The sequence below is a fragment of the Microcaecilia unicolor genome, chromosome 2 (genome assembly GCF_901765095.1).
Source record: "Microcaecilia unicolor chromosome 2, aMicUni1.1, whole genome shotgun sequence".
Classification (NCBI taxonomy): Eukaryota; Metazoa; Chordata; class Amphibia; order Gymnophiona; family Siphonopidae; genus Microcaecilia; species Microcaecilia unicolor.
The window spans coordinates 141872505-141899256 of NC_044032.1; the positions used below are offsets into that span (position 1 = coordinate 141872505).

A 26752-nucleotide genomic window follows, 5' to 3' on the forward strand; every position below is an offset into this window, starting at 1 on the left:
TGCAGTACAGGATACTCTCTGACCTTAATGTTGCTATACTCCTACAAAGGAACTTCAAAAGGATGTTCCAGAATGAAACTGCTAAATTGGAGCTCATCGCAAAGCTTAACACCATCACTCTATGCCTGAATAGGGGCAATGGATTCATGACTCTGTACAGATACGAATGGACTTTACTATTTTGAAGTCATCCTAACTTTATTCTCCCTCACTCCGCCCAGATGTCAGTTAACGGAACTCTGCTGCTACCTCTCCCTCTCCTTTGCTTCCCCACCCCTGCCCCATGCATTTTTATGTATTTTACCCATCTTACAAAATGGACCGTATAAGTTGCCACTTGCCTCTCTCATTTTTATATAGATAAGAGGATCATGATGAGTAATGTGCTACCTGCTTCTGTTTTAAACAGCCTCCATTTTGTTTATAATGTATGTCCATGGTAAAGAAAATGAGACGACTTCCCTATGAAGAAAGACTAAGGAGGCTAGGGCTTTTCAGCCTGGAGAAGAGACGGCTGAGGGGAGACATGATAGAGGTATATAAAATAATGAGTGGAGTGGAACAGGTGGATGTGAAGCGTCTGTTCACGCTTTCCAAAAATAGTAGGACTAGGGGGCATGCGATGAAACTACAGTGTAGTACATTTAAAACAAATAGGAGAAACTTTTTCTTCACCCAACGCATAATTAAACTCTGGAATTCATTGCCGGAGAGCGTGGTGAAGGCAGTTAGCTTGGCAGAGTTTAAAAAGGGTTTGGACGGTTTCCTAAAGGACAAGTCCATAGACCGCTACTAAATGGCCTTGGGAAAAATCCACAATTTCGGGAATAACATGTATAGAATGTTTTTACGTTTGGGAAGCTTACCAGATGCCCTTGACCTGGATTGGCCGCTGTCGGGGACAGGATGCTGGGCTCAATGGGCCTTTGGTCTTTTCCCAGTATGGCATTACTTATGTACTCTTACTGTCCCTAAGATGCAGGCTTGCATTACTTTGTAATTGCATTTACACTGCTCAGAGTGCTCATTTTTTTCCGCCTTGGACATGCTTCTAAATTGCCTTTATGAAGACAGATGTAAATTAATTTAAATACATATTTTGTTACACTAGAATAATTCTTCCTGTACTTCTAATCTGTCCCAAAACAGAATCATATGTTCTGCTTTACAATACTTGTCAACTAATACTGTCAAGGAAACAGCAGCGGTGTTCAGGATACTGGAGTTGTTAGCGTTCTGTAACAATATTCTTGGTTGCAAAGATTAAAAGCTATAAATGTAAACATTCAATTTAGATGTCAGAAAACCAAAATATTTAAATTCTGATCCAGCAAATACTTTTCATCTCAGCGACTTTGTTTTGCAATTCACAAAAAGAATATCTTCAATGCTAGAGTTGAGGGCATTTATATTTTGCTTGGATACATCTATTGAATGTATACCCTGAGAGTAAAGACCCTTACAATCTCTGTACTAAGGTTTTGTAAGATTTTGCACTATTGTAACAGAAAAGCTAATTATCAAGGAAGACACGATAATTATGCAGAGCTTTTTTTCTCTCTAATGTAAGTGCTCTTTCTAAACACCCACGTGCTGCAAAACCATGTTCCTGTGTGCTACAAAGGAGTGCTCTCTGCCACTGCTTCTCTAACATGGCCCTGGTATTCTGTTTTGCAGATTGAAAGCTGCATAACATATTGTCTAATGAATCAACGGAGGCCCTTTTGCAATCAAACAGAAAGAGCCATCAGGAAGGACATATCATGAAACACCGTAGATAATTCTATAATACAACCCAGCCTTATTCAGCATAATAGTATTGGTAACATGCACGGAAGATGTGGAGACATATTTTCAAAGCACTTAGGCAAAGTTCCGTGGAGGCGTATTTTCAAAGCACTTCGACTTCCCTAGCTTAAGTAAGTTTAAGTGCTTTGAAAATGAGCCCCGTGAAATACAGGCAATCAATACACTGAAACACATGAGACTGGATATAAGACTCATAGGGGGTATTTTACTAAGCCGCAATCGAGTTTTTAGCACGTGCTAATCACTAGAGACGCCCATATATTCCTATGGGCATCTATTGTCTAACGCATGCTAATCATTAGTGTGTGCTAAAAATGCTACCATGGTTTAGTAAAAGAACCCCATAATGCATAAGCAGTTGGAAGCAGCAACTGAAGAGACAGCAAAACTGCTTACCTGTAACAGATGTTCTCTGAAGACAGCAGGTATTAGCCGTCATATATGAATGATGGTATGTGCTGCTTCCAGGGCCGGAAAAATTGCAAACAAAGCTCTCTAAGTTGCTAGAGCTTTCTAGAACAGTAAACCACACATAGAAGTATTTCTAGGTGGGTTGGGAGGGTGGGGGTCACTTCAGTTCTATAGTTAGTCGTTACTATTAAGAGAAGTCAACTTCTAGATGTAAATAATTTTGCTTTCTCTGAGGAGAAGCAGAAAATCTACAGGTTGCCTTTAATAGAAGAGGTAAAAGCAGAAAAAGAGTGCTAGATGGCAGTGGACAACAAACACGTGGCCCTATTTACTAAGCCTTTCCCAATAGAAAACATGTAGCAAACAGGCTCTATGTTTCATAGCCATAGGCCATTTTTCATCTTTTACTTTTAATGAAGGATAACTGGAAATAAAAAGGGGTCAATTTATCCCATGCACTGCAGCCAAACTGCATAGAAAAACATCTTAAAAATGGGTTTCAAATACAGTGATTTGGATGTTTTGGCAAAAAATTAGAAAGTCCATCTGCTGCTTTGTGCTGCTTTTTGGATGTTTTTCTGTTTCAAAATGAGCCGCTAAATCATTTTGCTAAGCTATGCCATTCACCCATAAGAGTGGTCCCAATAGACAATCCATTGTTTGGTTTAGTAGTCCCAAAAAGAGTTCTAGAGAAACTATCTGCAGGAGAAGGATTTGGAATTTAGAGAGGAAGGACATCATCCTATTTCCCTGCCTGCATTAGGTGCAAGTAATGTCATAAAATTTGTCACTGCTGTGGAACACTTGGCAGTAGAGTCCCCATTATGACTTCCATGTTCTGGTTATAACAGCTAGTGAAGAATTTTCCTGTGTCTAAGGGAATAAATCTGAACGTATCAAGGGGGAGAGAAGCCATGAAATCAAAGTTTTAGACTGAGCTGCGACCTGGAGCACTTTTCAAGGAATTGGCAGTTTTTGTTTTTCATACCAGCAGAAATGAGAAAGGAATTTGCATCAGGTGAATACTGATCCTTACATTTAATATCGAAGCACTGAGACAGAAAGGAGAATGCAAAGAGAAATCAAACTAACAATATAAGTGGCCCTTTTACAGAGAGGCGGTAAGCCTAACATGGGCTTACCGCTCGCTATTCCAGGACTACCACTGGCCCAACATGTGCCACTTCTTTGGGAAAACAAAATCTGGAAATGGTTAGCGTGGTGGTAGTCAGGCACTGCTATGCGTTGTCCAGTTACCACAGGGTTACAGCGGGAGCCCTTACTGCCACCTCAGTGGGCGGTGGTAAGGGCTCTCCACCGTATGGCCCACAGCTTAGTAAATGGACCCAAAAATGAGCACTATCAGGGTACCAAATGAAAGTGCAAAGAATAGGATAACAAAAGAAATCCAATGATTTCAGGAAAAAAAACTCCCCTGACATAACCCATAGCACCTCTAAAGTTTAAATCACCTGAGTTCTTAAATGATCTGTTATTTTTTGCACAGCAAAGAGAGGGTACAAAGCACAAGACAAAATCCAAGTAGCAAAAGAAAGCACCAAGAGCCTTCAGAAAATGAGACAAGAATCCTTTAATCACCCCAACTTAAGAAACAGTCTTCAAACAATGACCTGACACGGGCCGTGTCGGCGCACAGCGCCTGCGTCAGGGGTCTCCAAGGTGTAAGGACTATTTGCAGTGGCAAAACCTGCTCCTCTGCACTATTATCAGAATAAAAACGCTGTCCCTCCGTGTTAAAGTTTACTCTGATAAGGTGCAGAGGAGCAAGTTTTGCCACTGCAAAGGGTGCTTACACCTTTGAGACACCTGACGCAGGCGCTGTGTGCCAGAGTCGGGTCACTGTTTGAAGTCTGTTTCCTAAGTTGTGTGATTAAAGGATTCTTGTCCCGTTTTCTGAAGGCTCTTGGTGCTTTCTTTTTGCTACTGCTATTTTTTGCACCATCCTATGATTGCTAAAGCATTAACAGGTATCATGAAGTATCACTTCTTCAACTGACTAGTTTACTTTACTGGCCTCAGAAAATGACAGCAGTTGTAAGAACTGTCCTGATATTGGCTGGTAGAAACAATTTGTAGGAAGGGTCAGCCCTATGATTATGGCTTTTTGGATCAATTCTTGCTTCTGTAGGCCTCTCTTTGTGTATTTTTGAGCAGCACTCTGTACCATAATTATATCACACCTACTGAATTAATTACTGCATTTTCTAGATTCTGTTCCAGAACTTTCTAATCATTTCTTTTATAGTACATAAAAATGATCTTATATGTAGATATTATCCATACTGTTAGGCTCCCACTAAAAATAAGAACTGTTTACTGCTAGAAAATAAAGAGTTAAGTTAAATAACATTTTTGATATGGTTTATTAAATATAACTATAGAATGTTTGAAATGGGTTGAAGAGGTTATTACAATAAAGTAAACAGTATCAGTAAAAGATAGCTTTAATTTTTAATAATGTATTTTTGATCGTTTTTGCAAGAGGGGATACATTTTATGCTATTGTTTGGTTTCATTCAAGACACCAGAATTAACACTGTAATTATGTTTTGTTTTGGGTTTTTTGGGTTTTTTTTTAAACTATAGAGAGCTTTGGAAAGAATCAGAAACATAATGAAATTAAAAAAATGAGTCTTAACAGCCCTTCGGCTCTTACCTCTACAATATCTGAATTTGTTCGACTTTCATGTGGCTCATTGTACTCTGTGTATTTCAGCAACACTTTGTCCATGTCAGTACTGGCGTACTGGAACAGTTTGTTAGTGCTGTTGAAGATGATTAGAGCAATCTCACAGTCACATAGAACGCTCAACTCGTAAGCCTTCTTCATTAACCCAAATTTCCTCTTTGTAAATGTCACCTGCAAGAAAGAAGGCAATTCTGTGAGAAAAAAAACCCTGAAAGATTTGGCTGAGGACAGCCACAATCTAATTCATGACATGATGGCATGAAATTGCTGCAGACTTGCAGAGTGAAAATGTTCAGTCAGAAAACAAGCTAATAAAAACTGCCATACTGGGGTCAGACCAACATACTACTACTACTATTTAACATTTCTAAAGCGCTACTAGGGTTACGCAGCGCTGTACAATTTAACATAGAAGGACAGTCCCTGCTCAGAGAGTTACAATCTAAACATCCTTCCAACAGAGGCCAATCCAAGTCAAAAGTACCTGACAGGATCCCCAAGAGTAGCAAGTTCCATGCTACTTACCACTAGGGATAAGCAGTGACTTTCCCCAGGCCTACCTTAATAATGGTTTCCTGAAATTTGACAATGTTTAAAACCCAGCTATGCTGTCCTACTACATCCTCCAGATAGGGCCAGCAGAACAAGGTAAGCAGGTTATGCAGGGCAGGGGGGAACCAATATTCGTGAGTGCCTGGCTTTAGCCCTCCCCAGCAGCCCTGTTCTTTTTCACTGCCGCCACTCTGCCTCTAATAAAATGGTCTGGAGCACCGAAACCGTGTACTTCTACGAGTCACAACATTAACTATTTCCAAGTAGTTAATCTGTGTCTCGGAAGAGCATGCATTGCTGGCTAGTGACTACAGGCAGAGATGGAGGTGGGAGTTGATCCAGGACATGGGTGAGAGAACGGAGCTGGAGCTGAAAAAGGGGGTGGGTGGGAGAAGGGGGAGGGAGAAGAGATAAAGGAGATGCTGGGCTGGGTTAGACCGGGGTGGGGGGGGGGGGTGACAGTTTGCAGGAGGGCGCCAGAGACACTAGCACTGGCCTTGCCTCCCGCAATATGTGTTAAAAAAATGTTTCTCATATAAATTACTAATTAGTAACTTCATGATGTGTCCCCTAGTCTCTATACTTTCTGAAAAACTAAACAATTGATTCAAATTTACCCATTCCATTCCACTAAAGGTTTTTATAGACCTCTATCTCCCCTCAGCTGTGTCTTCTCCAAACTGAAGAGCCCCAAACTCCCTATCCTTTCCTCAAATGAGTGTAATTCCATCACCTTAATCATTTTAGTCACCCTTCTTTGTATCTTTTTAAATTCTACTGAATATTTTTTGAGATGCAGTGACCAGAATTTCATATAATACTCAAGGTACAGTTGCATCATGGAGCAATACAGAGGCATTATCATATTTTTGTTTTATTCTTTATTCTTTTCCTAATAATTTCTGACATTCTGTTTGCTTTATTGGCTGCAGCTGCACAGTGAGCAAAAGATTTCAATGTGTTGTCCATGATGACACCTAGATCTTTTTCCTGGGTGGTAGCTCCTAATGCGGTATTAGCATCATGCAGCAATAACTAGCATAATTATTCCCTATGTACATTACTTGGCAGTTGTCCACAAAGGAACATTACAACCTAGACCAGTGGTTTTCAACCCAGTCCTCAGGGGCCCCACCTGGCTAGTCAGGTTTTCAGGATATCCGCAATGAATATGTATGAGAAAGATTTGCAAGCACTACCTTTTTGGTATGCAAATATCTCTCATGCATATTCATTATGGATATTATGAAAACCCACCTGGCCAGGTGGTCTCTGAGCACTGGGTTGAAAACCACTAGACCACATGCGTGTGAGCTCTTACAGCAACTAACAATACACAAACACTTCTGAGTGTGAAAAGGCCATTTCATTCACAGAAACAGGTAGATTGGCATTTCTCCTGTCCTACTAGCCAGGCTAAAATAGTTCACACAGTTGGTTCTTACTGGTAATTCATCTGACAAATATTTTACTTTTCATAAATATATGTACAGTTTTAATTGGGATCATGACCCTAAGAGGGAAAAGGGTCATGGATTTGATGTATCAGCTTTCTGTTGTACAACAAATGTGGTTTATATATATATATATATAATGCATTTTTTCTAGCAAAAAAGGTGCCGGTACTCAAATGCGAGGCCCCCTGCAACCAGCCATGGAATCTATGACAAGGCAGAATTGGTGTGTAGAGCCTGAGATCTTTCATCAAAACTTGGGGATCATGGATCAATGTTACCAGACAATGGAAAAGGTGCCGGTACTCAGTATCCCCAAGTATCCCCTCAAAAAAAGCCCTGTGTGTGTATATATATATATATATATATATATATATATATATATATTTGTACCTGAGTTTGTCATGTTCCCTACCTCAACACAAGCGGCGTTCTCGGGCTGCGCAGGGTCTTGTCGACACGCATACTTGACTGGCACTGCCTGAGCCATGTGTGTGCAGTCCTCTCTGGGTTTGTTCACAGAGCGGTGGTTGCAGGCTCCTTAATTGCTTTGCTTCCATGCACCTGTTTCTGCTCTCTCTCTCTGCCTGGCTTCCAGGCTCCTTGATTGCTTTGCTTCTACCCACCTGGGTCTGCTCTTCCCTCTGCCTGGCTTCCCTTGCTTCTCTCCCATTGGTCTTCCAGTTCTTCCTTCCCCTGCTCTTGTCCTATGGCTCTGCCCCTTCTCCCTGCTAATGTCAGATGCCAGCACTTTATTAACTGAGCTCTCCCTGGACTCCATGCTTCAGCTTCTACTTTGGTAGGTGTTTCTAACTCTGTAGTCTGCTTATCTACTAGTCCCTCGTTGCTGACTTTGCCTGTACCTGGAGTACCCTTCTGCCTGCCGGCTGTCTACCGACTTTCGTCTGTACCTGGATTACTCTCTTGCCTGCCGCCTGCCTACTGACTTGCCTGTACCTGGATTACTCTCTTGACTGCCACCTGCCTACTGACTTTCGTCTGTACCTGAATTACTCTTCTGCCTGCCGCCTGCCTACTGACTTTCGTCTGTACCTGAATTACTCTTTTGCCTGCTGCCTGCCTACTGACTTTCATCTGTACCTGGATTACTCTTTTGCCTGCCGCCTGCCTACTGACTTGCCTGTACCTGGATTACTCTCTTGACCAGCTGCCTGCATGGCCGATATATTCATCACCCCACTTCCAGCTCCGTCCCGTAAGTCCTGCAGGCTGCCCGCACCTAGGGGCTCAACCTCTGGGGAACGGCGGTCAGCGCAGGTGAAACCCGGGGTTGTCCAGCCGCCAAGCAGAACCTGGTCCGAGTACCGGGCTCAGCAGCGCTCTACTTTGTACAAGCACTCACAAGTCTGACAAAGTTTTAATTGAGATGTCTACAACATTTATCACTTTTGCACAGAAGCTCAACATATTTCTACACTGAAGAGTTTGGTACCAATAGGCGTTAACACTAGGCATTAGCCATGCATTAACACAGTCATTCACTAACACTCATGTAGAAAGAGGGTTAAACTGCACTTTTTGCAAAGGTGTCAGTGTTACCCCTAGTTCTCTGATGGCAATGCTATCATGCATTAAATTCTTCAAAAAAGCATCAAAATGGGCTCATTAGGGATTAGCTAGTGCGGGGAAACCTAACATGCTGCACTATTTATCATGTGGCCATGGCAACGCTGCCGCATTCTGCACATCATTCAATTTAAACAACAGGCATCGAAATCCGATGTACTGCTGTCATTATAACTATCATCTTACCTGGTGTTGTCATACTGATTTTCACTCATGTTAAGACATAACCTTTTTAATGCTGACTTAGGAAGGTAGATCACAGTGTAAGTCTCTTTTTAAATGTAAGTGCAAATAGAGGAAAAAAATAATACACTGCATACGTTTCATAAACTGGAAAAATTTGTTCATCATAAATCTTTCCAGGTGGATTATATTTGGTTATGTAGCTTGTCTACTCACTAAGCTGTCACGTATACCTGAAATGAGTAACTGATGTCGGTAATTACCTTCTAAGTTAGTCGATTACCAGCTTCCAATTAGAACCACTTGGCGTATCAGTTATTTTATCTTTTTGAAGGCTGGCCTCATCGGTTGTCAGCCACACTGACACATTTCCTGCCTTTGCCCATCAGAAACCTTTTTTTTTTTTTGTCGAGGAACTGAAAAGTTCTCATGCTACAGTAGGGATGTGAATTTAGTTTCATTTTATGACTAAATTCAGGGGTACTTATTCAGGTAGGAGTGGGTCTTACCCGGATAACTGCTGCTCAGTGGGGTAGCCACTGATACTCAGCTGCTGAAAATCTATACTGATCACCACGGTATAATCTGAATAATGTCAGGGTGGTCCAGGATCGGAGCAAAGGCTGATGCAGGATTTATCCAGGTACCACCGATATTCAGTGCCAGTATCTGGATAACTATTCGGATAGGTTATGACAGAAAAAATAGCTTTAAGAACATTTTGATAACTTTTTTATTGTAAAAAATTCATGTTCATTTTATTTTCATTGTTTCAGTTTGCAATACGCATAAAATGAAGCCAGCTGATATTCAGCTGGCTGCAGATGTTTTTTTTGTCTATCACCATAACTAAATCCAGAAATTCAATGCCAGGCCCTCTTCGGCAATGAATTTCCATTTTATTTAAAGCTGGCTAGTGCATGACTAGTTAATATTCATATAGGAGTCCTTTTACTAAGGTGCGCTGAAAAATGGGCTGCACTAGTGTAGGCATGTGTTTTGGGCGCGAGCAGATCCATTTTCAATGCGCCTGTAAAAAAGACCTTTTTAAATTTTTGCTGACAATGGACGTGCGGCAAAATAAAAATTGGTGTGCATCCATTTTGGGTCTGCATATCATAAATGTAAATCGCTTTGGTTGTACCACAGAAAGGCGGTACATCAAATCCACTAACTACCACCAAACACAGGAACAGGTATGTCCAGCATTTCTTTTGCCGGTCGCACTTAACAAGCAATAATGAGCACTAATTGGCAATAATTAGAATTTACATGCACAACTCGCTAAGCGTATTCTGTAATGCAGTGCGCCTAACTTCTAACACACAGGCAAAAAGGGGCATGGTTATGGGTGGGGAAACAGGCGCTTTGTGGGTATTTTGAAATTTATGCGCTTTGTTATAGAATATGACTTTCTGCGCCTAAACCTATGTACCAGGATTTAAGCCACATTTTTGTTGGTGTAAATGGAGATACATAGTTTTAGGCGCTGGGATATCAACTAAGCATATTCTATACACCACGCCTAAATCTAGGCGCGGCTTATAGAATATGCTTAGGTGGAAATTTTTTCCACATGTATTTTTCACAAGCCACACATTGAATCTACCCCAGAATGCCTCCTAAGTGGACCTGTGCTATCTGCAAAATTGATAGTCAGCTTCTGGTATTTGCCACACGCTAACTATTTTCCACACCCTTTCTCCACCCAAGCCCCGTCTAGTTATGCCCCCTAAAACAAAATGCCCTTTAATTAGTGCACCTTATTGATAAAAATAACAAAAAATAGTTATCGCATTTGTGCAGCAGTAGTTAACGTGCACCAGTTCCCACATTATGGCCCGGATTCAGGAAATGACACTGAAAAATAGACATCATGAAAAATCCGCACTGAGCTCTACTCTATGAAGGGTGTTCTTTATAAAATAGTGGCATGGGGCTTCCAGCGCCTTGTTTTGGGTGCAACTACCTGGTGTAAATCCTGGTGCACAAGTTGGATGCATAACCCCAGAATTCTATAACACTATTCACATCTTTTCAGAATGCCCCTGACCTACCCATGTCTCTCTCCCATGGCCACATCCCCTTTAGGTTGCACGCTATGAATTTGGGTGCACAGCGTTATAGAATTGTGCTCATACAAATACATGTGCAACCCCTAACTGGCACCAATTAATATCAATATTTGTTAGTGGCCAATTATTGATGTTAATTGTCTCTTTAATCAGCTAGATTGCACACGTAACCCAGGATCACACACAATTGGGCTCATTTTCAAAAGAGAAGGGCGCCCATCTTTCGACACAAATCGGGAGATGGGCGTCCTTCTCCCAGGGTCGCCCAAATCGGCATAATCAAAAGCTGATTTTGGGCATCCTCAACTGCTTTCCTTCGCGAGGACAACCAAAGTTCACGGGGGCGTGTCGGAAGCATAGCGAAGGCGGGACTGGCTTAACACACGGGCGTCCTCGGCCGATAATGGAAAAAAGAAGGATGTCCCTAACGAACACTTGGCTGACTTTACTTGGTCCATTTTTTCCCTTGCGACTTAGCCTCAAAATGGTGCCTGAACTGACCAGATGACCACCGGAGGGAATCGGGGATGACCTCCCCTTACTCCCCCAGTGGTTACTAACCCCATCCCACCCTAAAAAAAAACAACTTTAAAACCTTTTTGTGCCAGCCTCTATGCCAGCCTCAAATGTCATACTCAGGTCCATTGCAGCAGTATGCAGGTCCCTGGAGCAGTTTTAGTGGGTGCAGCGCACTTCAGGCAGGAGGACTCAGGCCCAACCCCCCCACCTGTTACACTTGTGGTGATAAATGTGAGCCCTTCAAAACCCACCACAAACCCACTGTACCCACATGTAGGTGCCCCCCTTCACCCCTTAGGGCTATGGTAGTGTTGTACAGTTGTGGGGAGTGGGTTTTTTTTCAGGGGGGGGGGGTTAGGGGGCTCAGCACCCAAGGTAAGGGAGCTATGCACCTGGGAGCAATTTCTGAAGTCCACTGCAGTGCCCCCTAGGGTGCCCGGTTGCTGTCCTGGCATGTGAGGGGGACCAGTGAAACTACGAATGCTGGCTCCTCCCACGATCAAATGGCTTGGATTTGGTTGATTCTGAGATGGGCATCCTCGATTTCCATTATCGCCAAAAACCGGGGACGACCATCTCTAAGGTCGACCTAAATGCTGAGATTTGGGCGTCCCCGACCGTATTATCGAAACGAAAGATGGCCGCTCATCGTTTCAATAATACCGGTTTCCCTGCCCCTTCACCGGGATATCCTGCGAGGACATCTTCAGGAAAACTTGGGCTCCCCCCGTTCGATTATGCCCCTCAATGTCACCCAAATTTGAACAACCTTTACATAATCAGGGGTACGTGCTTAACACATTTTAGTAAAAGACCCCATAAATAAAGCAACTTTTTCCCTTCATATCCCCACTGGGATTAAGCATGTCCTGAGCTAGAAATCTGATCTCAATATTTTATATGAAATGGGCCTTCACCTGTATTTTAAAAAGGCGTTAAAGCTTATTGAGCTTTTTAAATAATATTGTCCTAGTTTTAAACAAGTGTACTTAGTTGTCCATTTTCCCACCTAGATGACTTGAGTATGCAGTGAAAACTAATTTTAAAATGAAGGTTAAAGTCAATAAAGGGTGCAGATCAATGTTTTCAAGTCAAGTTACCCTGAACTATGAATTATTATCATTTACAGCTGCATTATTTCCTAAGTCACTAACAGGCTCATTTTCAAAAGAGGACGCCCATCTTTCGACACAAATCGGAAGATGGGCTCCTTCTCACAGGGTCGCTCAAATCGAAAGCCAATTTTTGAGCCTCAAATGTCATACTCAGGTCCATCACAGCAGTATGCAGGTCCCTGGAGCACTTTTAGTGGGTGCAGTGCACTTCAGACAGGCAGACCCAGGCCCATCCCCCCTTACTTGTTACACTTGTGGTGGTAAATGTGAGCCCTCCAAAACCCACCAGACACCCACTGTACCAACACCTAGGTGCCCCCCCATCACCTGTAAGGGCTCTGGTAGTGGTGTACAGTTGGGGGTGGGGGTTTTGGGGGTGGGGCTCAGAACACAAGGTAAGGGAGTTATGTACCTGGGAGCAATTTCTGAAGTCCACTGCAGTGTCCCCTAGGGTGCCCGGTTGCTGTCCTGGCACGGCAGGGGGACCAGTGCACTACGAATGCTGGCTCCTCCCACAACTGAAGGGCTTGCATTTGGTCGTTTCTGAGATGGGCGCCCTTGGTTTCCATTATCACCAAAAATCAGAAACGACCAAGTCTAGGGACAACCATCTCTAAGGACGACCTAAATTTCAAGATTTGGGCGTCCCCACCGTATTATCGAAACGAAAGATGGATCATCTTGTTTTGATGAGTTTCCCCGCCCCTCCATCGGGACACTTTGCAAGGACGTCCTCAGCAAAACTTGGGCATCCTTTTCGATTATGCCCCTCCAAACCTCCTTTCAAGCCCCCAAAACAGCACTGAAACCATCTTTTTCCCTTTAAAGCAAATCAAAATCATTACTGGAGAAATCTTTACTCTTGCCTTGCCAAATGGCTTAAAAACCCCATCTTCTGTTTTTCAAAAGAAATTAAAAACATATTTATTTAGGAAATATTTACTAGAATAGATTTTTTTCTTGATATTAGTTTTAGTTTTTGTAATCTACTTTGAACTAGTTCTTGGGAGTTTGGCGGACTATTACATTATATCAAATTTGGTTGTGGATCACTTCAGATTTAATTGGGAATATACAAATAGCGTTAGATATAATGAGATTGCTATTCCATAAAGCTAACCACCCTATTTACTAAGCCGTGCTAGCAGCTGATGCCGACACAGCCCATTTACTTTGAATGGGCTGTGTTGGCATTGCAGTGCGGCAGCTTAGTAAACGGGGGGAGTAAATTTGTCTGAATACAAGGAAAAAAGTGCAACCCAAATACTGACACACACAAAAAAAAATAAACCTGTCCTGTTCATAACGTACAAAAAAACCTCACAGCCATAATTAAACAGGAAAAAAAATCTAGATTTCCTGTTTGATTACAGCTGTGAGAGAGGTTTTTGCACTGAAAACATCCAAAATGAATAACCATTTTCCAGAGTAGAATATCCAACTTTTGAATGACAAAAATCATGGACATAACGACTATCTGGCATAATTTTCAAACTACAAGCCCCACTATAACTCTTTATTTGTAAATGCGATCCCTCCAGGACCTGAAAAATACCTACTTTACCTAAATGTACACCACTTCAATACCCTTCAGGCTTGCAAATGTCTTATATATTTAGGTACAGTAGGTATTTTTCTGTTTCTGGAAGGCTCAGAATTATAAAAAATAACAGTTAAAGTAGGATTTGTACCTAGGTCCCTTGGTACAAATCCCACTTTACTCCTTGGTACGCCTCTTGATCTGCCTGCTGCTTGTTCAGAAGGGCCACAATAACAGCAGCTGACAGAGGGTACAGGACATCAATCACTGGAGGATTAAAGAAGAGTCATGCTTTAATCCATCCAGTGGTCAGCTGCTCAATTGGATGTTTCTTCCCATTCGAAAATCCCTATTAGACATTATACTTTTGGGCCCTTCCTAGTCCCACCCAAAATATGCCCCCTTGCTATTTGGACAAACTAAAGTGTGAAACATCCAAACTCTGACTTTCCAAAATTAGGATTTGGACGATTTTTAGCAGATGACATTTTTTAGGCATCTTAAGACGTCCATCTGCTTTAAAAATGAGCACCATAGTTTTCATTACATTTGGTGTTTAAACAATAGATTTTTTTCCCTGTTCTGAATTAAAGTTATAGAGAAGGCATTAGAGGGCATTAGAATCGGCACAGGACACATACCAATCAAGCTATGAATGTTAATGTCAAATCTAATACTTTGCACTCCCTTCTCTTCGTCCTACAGGATAAGTACGAGTGCACATGGACTGGGACTAAAGCCAAATCATCCACCCCTCCAATCACTCGCTACAGTGTAAGGGCCCAATCTTCTTATCTTGTTAGCATTCCTAATGCAAGCTAAGATGAACTGCCACCCCAGTCTACTCTGGAATCCCAGCCAGTCATACTACGGGAAACTGATATTTAAGCATTTCTAATTCCATTAGCCTTCCCCTATCTCTTGAAAGAGGTAATTCTACATGCCCACACTCAACATCTTTATCCCTTATAATCCACGAAAACATCACGCTTCGTAACTAATCTGTTCACCGAAAGCACGTGTATTAACAACTAATTGATAGAGATGTAGAGCCCTCTTCAACAAGAGCTGGCTGCAAAGGGACACAGTCTGCAAGAATGTCTCTTTCACGCCTCAGAGCAGAAGTGTATGCAAACTCAGCTCAGTGGAAAGCTGATGAAAGAATACACTTAACAGATTTGACATGTAGTGAGGTACATAATGCAATAGAAAAAAGATCCTTTAAAAAAGAATCACCTAGTACTCTCAAAAGTATTTGTAAATCACAAAAGCAAACTATTCACCACACCAATGGAAAGCAGACAAAAATATTAAAGAATTAAGTGTTTTGGTCAAGTAAGTCAAACATTCAATATTTTTTCATATATTCAAACTAGAGTTGTACCATATTAAAACTAACCCAGATTGCATAGTTAACCGTAAGCACTTGGTATCATAGAGAAAAGCTTTTGATGCTGTACTGCATGGGGAAATTAAAAACACACTGAACAATTTGGAAGTGGAACTAAACTAGACAGAGATAAGCAACTGTTGAATCTGTGAATGAATCAAATTAAAACTGATCCATGTACCCTGGGGACAGATTGGAATAAAGTAATAGGGATGTGCAGTCGTCTGAAATAACATAAGATATGTCCATATTTCCTATAGGGTTTCAAGTCATTTTCAAAATGAAACAATAGAGGAAATTCTCTGAAAATATGTTGGGGGGGAGGGGGTTCTGTTATCAACTGCATGTGCTATTCTTACCCCATTTTACAAAGTCGAACAGCAGTGCTGACACAGCCTGTTCACTTTGAAAAGGCTGTGGGGTCCTTTTACTAAGATGCGCTGAAAAATGGCCTGCGGTACTGTAGGTGCGTGTTTTGGGCGCGTGTAGATCAATTTTTCAGCGAACCTGCAAAAAATGCCTTTTTAAAATTTTTGCCAAAAATGGACATGCGGCAAAACAAAAATTGGTGCGCGTCCATTTTAGGTCTCAGACCTTACCACCAGCCATTGACCTAGCGGTAAAGTCTCACGCGGTAACCGGGCGGTAATGACCTACGCGCATCAAATGCCACTAGGAGCGAGTAGCAGACACACGCCAGAAATCGGACGCACGTATTGGATGCACACCAAAAATGAAATTACTGCAAGAGCCACGCAGTACCCTGGACAGACTTGTACGGTCTGTGCCAGAGCCGGTGGTTGGGAGGCAGGGCTGGTGGTTGGGAGGTGAGGATAGTGCTGGGCAGACTTATACGGTCTGTGCCAGAGCCGGTGGTTGGGAGGAGGGGCAGGTGGTTGGGAGGCGGGGATAGTGCTGGGCAGACTTATACGGTCTGTGCCTGAAGAGCACAGGTACAAATCAAAGTAGGGTATACACAAAAAGCAGCAAATATGAGTTATCTTGTTGGGCAGACTGGATGGACCGTGCAGGTCTTTTTCTGCCATCATCTACTATGTTACTATGTTACTATGTTACACGCCAGAAATCGGACGCGCGTATTGGATGCACACCAAAAATGAAATTACTGCAAGAGCCACGCAGTACCCGGGTGGTTAACTCCAAATTGGCGTACATTAGACACGCGTAGACGCTTACGCGGCTTAGTAAAAAGGCCCCTGTGCCGGCATTACTGCAATGGCAAAGGGTGGAGAGTTAGCGCACTAACAGCCAAGGGATCAATATTCAAAATGACTTAACCTGCCAGAAATGGCTCCTGGCTGGTAAAATCATTTATTCAAAGCTATCTGCTGAAATTCAGTGGCACTTAAGTGTTTAGTGCCACTGAAAATTATCGAAGGCCACTACAGTGAAAGCCGGCTACTTTGTGGGTGGTCTGGTGGTTGAGGGGCCCTTTTACTAAGGTGCATAGGCGCCTATGCATGTCCAATGCGCATCAATTTGGAACTTCTGCCCGGTTACCACATGCCCTGGGCAGTAATTTCATTTTTTACGTGTATCCGATACGCACGCCAGAAAATATTTTTTATTTTCTACCACAAAGTGCTAACCGGGCAGTAATCGGCAGTGTACGCTTGCTGACGATTACCACCCGGTTTATGCACGAGACCTTACCGCTAAGTCAATTAAGTGGTGGTAAGGTCTCAGGGCCAAAATGGACGTGCGCCAATTTTTATTTTGCCACACGTCCATTTTCGGACATTAAAAAAAGAGCCTTTTTTGCAGGCGCGTTGAAAAGTGGATCTGCGTGCGTCCAATAAACGTGCCTACACCAGCACAGGCCATTTCTTGGCATGCCTTAGTAAAAGGGCCCCTGAGTCAGCATGTATGCTGTTATTCAGCACTTAGGGCCCTTTTTACAAAGCTGCAATATAAGGGCCCTGTGGTAGCATTGCCATGTGGCCATTTCTGGGGGAGCCCTTACCGCCTCCTATTTATCATGTGGATAGCGTTGAGGCGGTCTGTAAAGATATACAGCAGCACTATCCACATCCAATATTCAGTTGGTGGTGATCAGCAGACATCGACATTATACCCAGAAATTCAATACCGGGACATGTCTGGGCTCCAGCACTGAATTTCTGGGTATATGGAGCTGGCAAAAACACAGCTGGTTAAGTGAGATATTCAGCACTAAACCGGCTAAGAAGAACCGCATAAAGACAGGACTGTGTTTTATGCTGTCCTATTTATGTGGTTATCTTAATTGGCCAAGTGCCAACTCTGCCCCAGATTGCCCCCAAAATAGCCACTTTCGCCGTGGACTCTAACCAGGCATTTTCAGTGGCAGGTGATTTAGCTATCATTGTTCCTTGTCTCTTATTGTAAAAATAGCAGTTTCTATTTAGACTGTAATTGTAGAACGTGTCCTACAACACATGCAGAATTTTACCAGTCTAACACATTTGTCTGCCATGGAGGCTATTTCCAATCACATTTTCTGACCGCACTACTGTAGGTAGACTGTCTCTATACAGTACAGTTTCTGTTACGTGGAAACCTCAAGATGTAACATATTGCTGCTTCTTACCATCAAAGTACTGAAGACCTCAATACAGAAATACCATCAAAGCCACTGTTATGTTTACCAGCCAAGTCTGCTGAACTCTTAAGGTGACCACACAGAAGTGCTGTTCTGCACATACTAATTTCATGCCCCTCTTAGCAAAACATAGACCCCTCCCATTTTACTTTTAAGAAAGTAAATCATGCAAAATAGGAACTATAGCTGAGCACAAGCATAAACTGCATGCACACAGTTTTCCCCGTCAGGTATCAGCAAATTTTCAAAATGAAATACATGTGTTTCCATTTCAATAATTATCCCAGGAAAATTATGCACTTACATTTACATCTGGTTTAGATCAGACACACAAACTTCCCAAGTCATGTGCATATGCATGTATTTTATCAAGTAGGCAAATAAAATCAAACCCTTCCCACTCCCACCACCTCAGGAAAGGTGTACGATCAGTTTGGTTATGTGTAGATTTATGTGCATATTGGATACACTAATTTATAAGCAACCATTTCTGCCCATAAAACACTGCTTCAGAGCAGAAATAGGTTTTAAAATTCTCCTCTAAATGTTGAGATCTTAAACACTTAACCCCGGATTCTATGCGCCTAGAGATCCGTGCCAAAATCAGCGTGGATTCTATAACAATGCGTATAATTTAACAAGATAATAAGTGCTGATAACAGCACTTAACAAGCAATATTGAGCATTAATTGGCACCGATTAAAGCATATTCTGTAACGATCTGCGCCAAACGCGTGCAGGCATAAAGGGGCATGGATATTGGTGGGAACATGGGCATTTCGTGGGCGTTCAGAAATTTATGCGCCTAGTTATAGAATTTGACCCAGTGCACCTAAATCTACGTTCTGGGATTTACACTATATTTTCATTGGTGTAAGTGGATGCACATAGATTTACTACTACTACTACTTATTATTTCTATAGCGCTACAAGGCAAACGCAGCGCTGTACACCATACACAGAAAGACAGTCCCTGCTCGAAGAGCTTACAATCTAAATAAGACAGGTAAACAGACAGGTAAACAGACAGAACAATAATGGTAACAGACAGAACAATAAGGGTAAGGGAATAAAGAGGTGAGAATAAAAGGACAGGCAGGTGAGTGGTGGTTAGGAGTCAAAAGTGGTGGGCTTTAAGTTTGAACTTGAAAACGGCCAAAGACGGAGCTAGACGTACAGGCTCAGGTAGTCTATTCCAGGTGTGAGGTGCAGCAAGGTAAAAGGAATAGAGCCTGGAATTAATTAGCAGTAGATTTAGGCAATGAAATATCAACTAAGCATATTCTATAATCAGCACCTAAATCTAGGCGCTGATTATAGAATATGCTTAATCGGCACCAATTTGATTTTTTTAGGCACCATATACAGAATCTCTCCCTTAGGGGCTGATATTCAGTGGGAAATAACTGGGTAGGAGAGACTTCTACCACTGACTGGGTGATCCCTGGATTTCAGAAGCATATAACCAGACAATGCCACTGAAGATTTCGGAAGACTGCCATGGCACTGTCCGGGAATTACCACATCTTTGTCAATATTCAGCAGCTGTACCTGAATAACTATCCATTAAGCTATGCAGATACTGCCATTGAGTACTGGCAGTGCCTGGGTACTTAGTGCTGGTACTCTGATACGTGCTGGCACCGCAAATCCAGACACAATTTGGCTACTGGTGACCAGTGGCTGAATATGACCCCCTTAAATGTTATTATTTCAGGTTTTATATCATGTACTGCTCAGGATGCACTGTCTGCAGTAAAGAGTTAAGCAAGATAAGGTAGATGCTTTGGAGAAAAAAACAGGGAAAAACAGGTGTCTGGAAAAGCAAGCCAGAATAGGTGTGCTTTTCACTGAGAACAGAACCAGACAGAAGCAGTAAATTCTTGAATTTCACCCAAGAACTTGTTCCAGTGGTTGGGTGTAAAGAGGGAAAAAGCTAAGAGATTGGAGTCTGCCTACTGAGTCTGTGAGAGGAAGGGCCAGGCTGCAGTAACTCAGTATGCCTCCACTCTTATTTCTTGCTACACCCTTCTCCAGGTTAAGTCTCTCTTATCCCCTTCTCCTCTACTGCCAACTCCATACTCTGTTCGTTTTATCTTCACCACATACTTGGAATAGACTTCCTGAGTTGGTACATGTGAGGCAGTGAGGGACTTGATACAGGTGTCCCTGGTATTTTTCCCTGTGGGAAGAGGCAGTTCAGCCATCCAACAGCAGGTAGCAATAGACCTGTTGTGTCCCCGGCTGAACTGCAGATTCTGGTGCATTATGGGGAATTGAGGCTGCCTGTTCAGGAGGGAGGGGCTTCCAAATAGACAGGAAGTCAAAAGCCCTAAAGTCAGAGCAGAATGGGGATGCCCCAGGAGGAGAGTCCACCAGGAACCAGGTCCTGATGCAGAGATCTTAGACAGAGAGAGAGAGAGAGAGAGAGAGAGGGAGGGAAGTGGCTGAAATTGAGATGACTGAAGTAATGCAATCTGGCTGACGTAAGCCAGGACTGTCTGAGTTGTTTGCTACTCAGGCTGAGAATTACCATAAGCCCTGAGTATAAATATCAGTGTATGACTGGGGTTAAAGCCTTGAGGAGATGTAATTACAGTACAGCTGTGATAAGCCTGTGTACATGTGAGTTAAGGAACTGAACTGTATAAGCGTGCTGGAGGTTGGACTTGGGTGAGACCCCAACCGGCAGAGTAGAAGTGAAGATTGCTGTTGGGATGTGGCAACTCCAAAGCCGAGGACTGTGTTTTGAACCGCTGCCAGAGGCCGGCCTTACGGCTGGTGAACCGCCGGCATGGTGCCCCTCTTTATGCCTCGGGCCTTGTGAGGAAACAAGCTCAAGAGTACATAATACAAAACTAATAGGTTCTTGAACTATAGAAGACTTGGGTGTGCAGAGAAAGACCTTGTTATGACTCAGCCCTGTGAGTTAACAGGACTGGGAACTCTGTTATTGTAAATAAATAGTTGTTATGTTAAGTTATACCTCCTGACCGGCTGTATTCATTACCCAGCCGCACCCAAACCTGCTTGAGTGTCATACAGTATGTCAAGCTCCATCTCTGGCCATCTTCAAATCTAGGCTAAAAGCACACCTTTTTGAGGCTGCTTCGAGCTCCTTTCTATTCACCTGTTCAGTACCCATATCTGTTTTAATCATTTCCACAGAGTAATTACCTAATCCCTTATTTGTTCTGTTTGTCTGCCTTGATTAGATTGTATGCTCTGTCGAGCAGGGACTGTCTCATATGTGTTTAGTGTACAGCACTGCATACGTCTAGTAGCGCTATAAAAATAAGTAGTAGTAGTATTTAAAGGTGGAGATGTAGAATTTCAGTCCCAACTGCTGCTATTATTATTAGCATTTGTATAGCGCTACCAGACGCACGCAGCGCTGAACACATGACACAAAGAGACAGTCCCTGCTCAAAAGAGCTTACAATCTAAATAATACAGACAGACAAGACAGTTGCGGGTGAGGGAAGTAATGGGTGAGAAGGAAGGAAGGGACAAGGGGAGGGCAATTGAGTAGTGCTAGGAGCTAAAAGCAGCAGTGAAAAGGTGGGTTTTCAGCATAGATTTGAAAACAGGTAGAGATGGAGCTAGACGAATAGGTCCAGGAAGTCTATTCCAGGCATAAGGTGCCATGAGAGAGGAACGAAGCCTGGAGTTAGCAGTGGAGGAGAAGGGGGACGACAAGAGAGACTTGTCCAGTGAGCAGAGTTCATGAGGAGGAATGTAGGGAGAGATGAGAGTGGAGAGGTAATGGGGGGCTGCAGACTGGATGCATTTAAAGGTCAGTACGAGAAGTTTAAACTGTATGTGGAAGCAGACAGGGAGCCAGTGAAGTGACTTGAGGAGTGGGCTAGTGTGGGTATAACGGTTCTGGCGGAAAATAAGTCGTGCCGCAGAATTTTGAACAGATTGGGAGGAGAGAGATGGCTGAGTGGAAGACCAGTGAGAAGTAAATTGCAATAGTCCAAGCGAGAGGTGACAAGGGTGTAGATAAGGGTTCTGGTAGCATATTCAGAAAGGAAGAGGTGAATTTTGCTAATGTTGTAGATAAAGAAAATGACAGGTTTTGGCGATCTGTTGAATATGTGCAGAGAAAGAGAGAGAGGAATCAAAGATGACTCCAAGGTTACCAGCCGAGGAGACAGGAGGATGTGAGAGCCATTAACAGAGATAGAGAAAGGGGGAAGAGGGGAGGTGGGTTTAGGGGGAAAAATGAGAAGTTCAGTTTTGGTCATGCTACTTGACAAAGAGCCAATGGAAGGAAATTAGGAAGGAGTGACATGAAATGCACCAGGATATAGGCAAAAGGGTCTACCAACAAAGTTCTGGGAAAAAAAACCTAAAGAACATGTAAAGAACTGGAGAGAAGAGCTCAACTAGCATTACAATAATCATGGCAAGAGAAGGAAACAGCATGAAGGAAGAGGTGCAAGGTATTGAAAATAAGTGAGAAATATATTTTGTTAATATTAAAGAACCAAAACAGGCAAGAGACACACATGGAATGAGGGGGTAGAGCGACTGATATGGATCAATGCTGCCTCTAAGGTTCTTAGTGGATCTGGGGAGTACAAGGGGGATTACATCAGTAAAAAACAAAACTATGCAGAGGTTGAGGGAAAACTGGATGAGTTTTGCATTAGAAAATAAAAATGATTCAATAATAGAGAGTAGTTAGACAGGGAGAAAGTTGAATGGACACAGTAATATAATCAACCAAGGGAATAGAAAAGGGCCTCAGAACCTGGGTATACTGTATATATAACAAGTTGAAAAGTGTAAAAACAGAGTAATTCTGTAATAATGTGCCTAATTTTAGGCACCGAGAGCAAGCCTATTTGGAGCCTAATCTAAAAGAAAAGCATGTGCCTTCTTTTCATGACCAAGTACTAGCCTAACAGGTCAAATATGAGCATATATTTTAGATGCAATCACTTGCACCTCTCATAGTGTAAATGCTTGTGCCAAGATTGTGAAAGTATGCACATAGATTATAATATTATTAAATCTATGCACATAATTGTAACCTGTCCATGCTATCCATATGAATTCCCACCTACAAGTACATGCCATTGTATCTAGGCACACACTTACAGAACAGCATGTAGATAGATAGATAGAAACCACTCATTTACACACAGATGTGTTCACTTATGTGTATAAATGACTAGAATACTGGACTTTAAGTTCCTTATTGAATTACCCCTTATAGAATGACACGGTGTATTTTCTCTTTCCCTCATTTGCAGACTTGGGCATATCTGTTGGGTGGCATGGTGGTGTGACCAACTATAATAAAGTGTGCCTCAGCAGAGTATCAGAGGATGTGTGGGTAGGTGGCTTAAGGCGTATGTGAGCTAAGCTTGTGTGTGTGTGTGTGTGTGTGTGTGTGTGTGTGTGTGTATTACATTAGTGATATGGCATGTACATTTATCTCTGTGAGAAGAATGTAGCTATTTAATAGTGGGTAGGAGGTCAATGGATAAGTGAATGTCTCTGTGCTTGTCAGGGGAGTGGGAAGATGTCTCTGTATATGTCATGGGATGTGTGGGTATCAAAGAGGATGAGTGTGGGTGTATGTGTCAGGGGGCAGTGTGTTTGTGGCTATGGCATGTAGGCTGCTCTCTCCCTTACAATCTGTCATTCCTTCCTGTACTAGCTCTCTGTCCCTACTATCTCTCTTGCACTCGCTTCCTCCATTCCCTGGCAATGCTTCCTCTTGCACTGTTTCCCCTCCCGTTCTTTGCCTCTCCCCTTTCACTCTCCAAATTCCCTTCCCTTCAACCTCCCCTTGCACTTTCTACCTTCCCTTTTCCTTCTGCACTCTCCTCCCAACATTTCCTTTCCTCCTCCCCTTTCATTCAATCTCCTCTCCCTCCCCTTTTCCCACTTGCACCTTCCCAACTGGCACTCTCCTCTTCACTTCCCTTTTACCCTCTTGCACTATGTCCCCTTTTGCCCCTTCCACTCTACCATCTTGCATTCTCCCCCTCTCTTCTATTCCAACTCCTTATCAATCTTTCCCCTGCCTTCTTCAACCCAGCTTCTTATCACCTGGTTCCTCCTTTTATTTCCTGGCTGTGACCACAGCTTAGGTTTTCTACTAGTGCCAGCAAGGATTGGGTCCCTATCAGCCTGCTGCTGTTTTCTTCTCTTCATCCACAGCATGAGTCTTCTACTTGCGCCAATGAGGGTTAGGTCTCCATTTCCAATGTCCTCTCAGCTTCTCCACCGCTCCTCTTGTACAGCCTATCCTCACAACCCAAGCTCCTTCATCATTTTCCCATCTACTCTTTCCTCATTCTTACTTGAAGTATAGGCATCTGTTTGTGCATGCGCAAACAAAAGAATGCATGCAGAAGGGAAGAAAAGCAGACAGACAGATATGCAGACAGTTAGATTATCCCAACAGATGGTATCACTTAAGCAACACATGCCAATAAAAGCAGGGGTAATAACAGAAACCTGAAGGACATCAGTAGAGAATTAGCGTAGCTCAGAAAAGGAGTTATTAGCGGGAACCATGAATGACTGGGCCAAGAAACAAGATGAGAACCATTATAAACACAAGTAGTAGAACACAAAGTATGGAGTGTACATAGAAGACTAATGGTCACCAGCACTTTTGAAAGTGAAAGATTCTTAAAGAACACAACAGTCACAGTGAGAGAAAAGGAGAAATTAGGTTTCACTTGATAAATTTCTTTCCATTAGTCCTTCCCACTATTCCAGAACCTGTGGGATAGTTATGTCCATCAACCAGCAAATGGAGATAGAGAGCTAAAAACTGAGCTGAGACATATCTCTCTTGGCATCCAGTTCAGCTCCTCAGTATTTATGTTGACAAGCAGTAAGGATAATACTCAGAATAAACACAACAACCTTAAATAACTCGCTAACATAACACTAACCAGATGAGCAAACTTATGTGGACCTCTCTCATCTCTGGACAACTTGTATACAACAAGAGATATGCAGGAAGCATCATGCAAGGTGACATTATTTGGCCCATTACTTTGCACCGACTAAATATCTCAAAAACCTTGGGTGGGCCTCTGGAATAGTGGGAAGGATTAATGAAAGAAAAAATGATCAAGTAAGACCTAATTTCTCCTTCAATTATGTAGATTCCCACTATTTGAGAACCTGTGAAATTTATGAAAGCAATCCCTAGAGTGGGTGGGATCCTGGTGCTGCTGCCCTGAGGATCAAATCCCCAAAACTGGCTTCCAAGCACACCACAACATCCACTCTGTACTGCTTGGCACAGTATGAAATGTTGACCACCTCGTCACCTTGCAAACATCCACCAGAGACAGTAAGGTAGTATCCGCCCAGAATGTCACTATATGCCTTGTACAATGAGCCTGAAAGGCCTGAGTTGCCTGTTTCTCCACAAGCAGATAAGATGATGCAATAGTCTCCTACAACCATCTAGCAATTGAGAGCTTGGAAGCCAAGAGGTCAAGCCTCTGTTAACCAAAAAGCACAGTCTGTCTGATTATCAAAACTCAGTTGTGACTTCCAGATATCTAATGAGGACTCTACACATATCAAAAAGCTTCAAAGAAGAAACTACTGAGCCTCTCCATCCTCTCTGTAAAAGGACAGAAGCTTCACAGATTGGTTGACATGGAATGCTGATACCTCTTTTGGAAGAAAGGAAGGAACTTTGTGCATGAACACACCTGCCTCCAAAAAGCAGAGAAAGGGATCCCAAAAAGAGAGAGTCTGAAGCTCTGAAACTCTGTATGCTGACAACAGCCACAAAGAACACTTTCTTAAGCTTAAGATCTTTCATGGAGGCCTTCCAGACTAGCTCAAAAATGAGGCTTCTGCAGAGCCCAAAGGACTAAATTAAAATGCCAATCAGGACACAGTGTACGAAAGGGATATCATAAATGGTCCACTTCCCGCAAGAATTGATAAACATCCAGGTAAGCCACAAGAAAAATTCAGTAATTGGCCCCTGAGACAGACAAAAGCCAAAACTGAACTTTTAGAGAACCCAACACAATCCTTTCTGAAGGCCTGTATTTATACTCTGCTAACTTCCCAAAGATGCAAAGCAGATTACAAAAGTAGTAAAACTGCAAGAGTCAGAAAATTAGAACAGAAGAATAGCCATACTGGGTCAGACCAATGCTTCATCTAGCCAGAAACCCAACTAGTGCTACCAATCCCAGAGTAAGCAACGGCTTCCCTGTGACTATCTCAATAGCAGACTATGGACTTTTCCTCCAAGAACTTCTCCAAAGCTTTTTTAAACCCAGATACACTAATTGTTATTATATCCTCTGGTTACAAGTTCTAGAGCTTAGATAATCGTTGAGTGAAAAATATTTATTCCTATTTGTTTTAAAAGTACTTCAAAATAAAATTCATTGAGTGTCACCTAGTCTTTGTACTTTTTGAAAGAGTATAAAATCAATTCACTTCTACTTGTTCAACACCACTCGGGATTTTGTAGACCTCAATAATATCTCCCCTCAGCTGTCTCTTTTCCAAGCTGAAGAAACATAACCTCTTTAGCTTTTCTTCATGTGAGAGGAGTTCCATCCATTTATCATTTTGTTCGCTCTTCTTTGAACCTTCTCTAGTTCTACTATATCTTTTTTGAGATATGCTGACCAGAATTGAATGCAATACTACTGGTGAGGTTGCACCATGGAGCACATAAAGAGGCATTATAGTATTCTTGGTCTTATTTACCATCCCTTTCCTAATAATTCCTAGCATCCTGTTTACTTTTTTTTTTTTTTTTGCTGCCACTGCACACTGGGCAGAAGA

At 42.4% G+C, this 26752-nt stretch overlaps 1 protein-coding gene across 9 annotated transcripts in view; it reads right to left on the reverse strand.

The window, feature by feature from the left end:
- Window positions 1–26752, reverse strand: part of MEF2C (myocyte enhancer factor 2C) — a 504569-nt gene that overhangs the window by 218325 nt on the left and 259492 nt on the right. For all 9 annotated transcript variants that reach the window (XM_030193373.1, XM_030193370.1, XM_030193375.1 and 6 more), the window contains one exon: window positions 4898–5101. In XM_030193373.1, the coding sequence (XP_030049233.1) occupies window positions 4898–5101 (204 nt within the window). The remainder of the gene's footprint in view (window positions 1–4897; window positions 5102–26752) is intronic.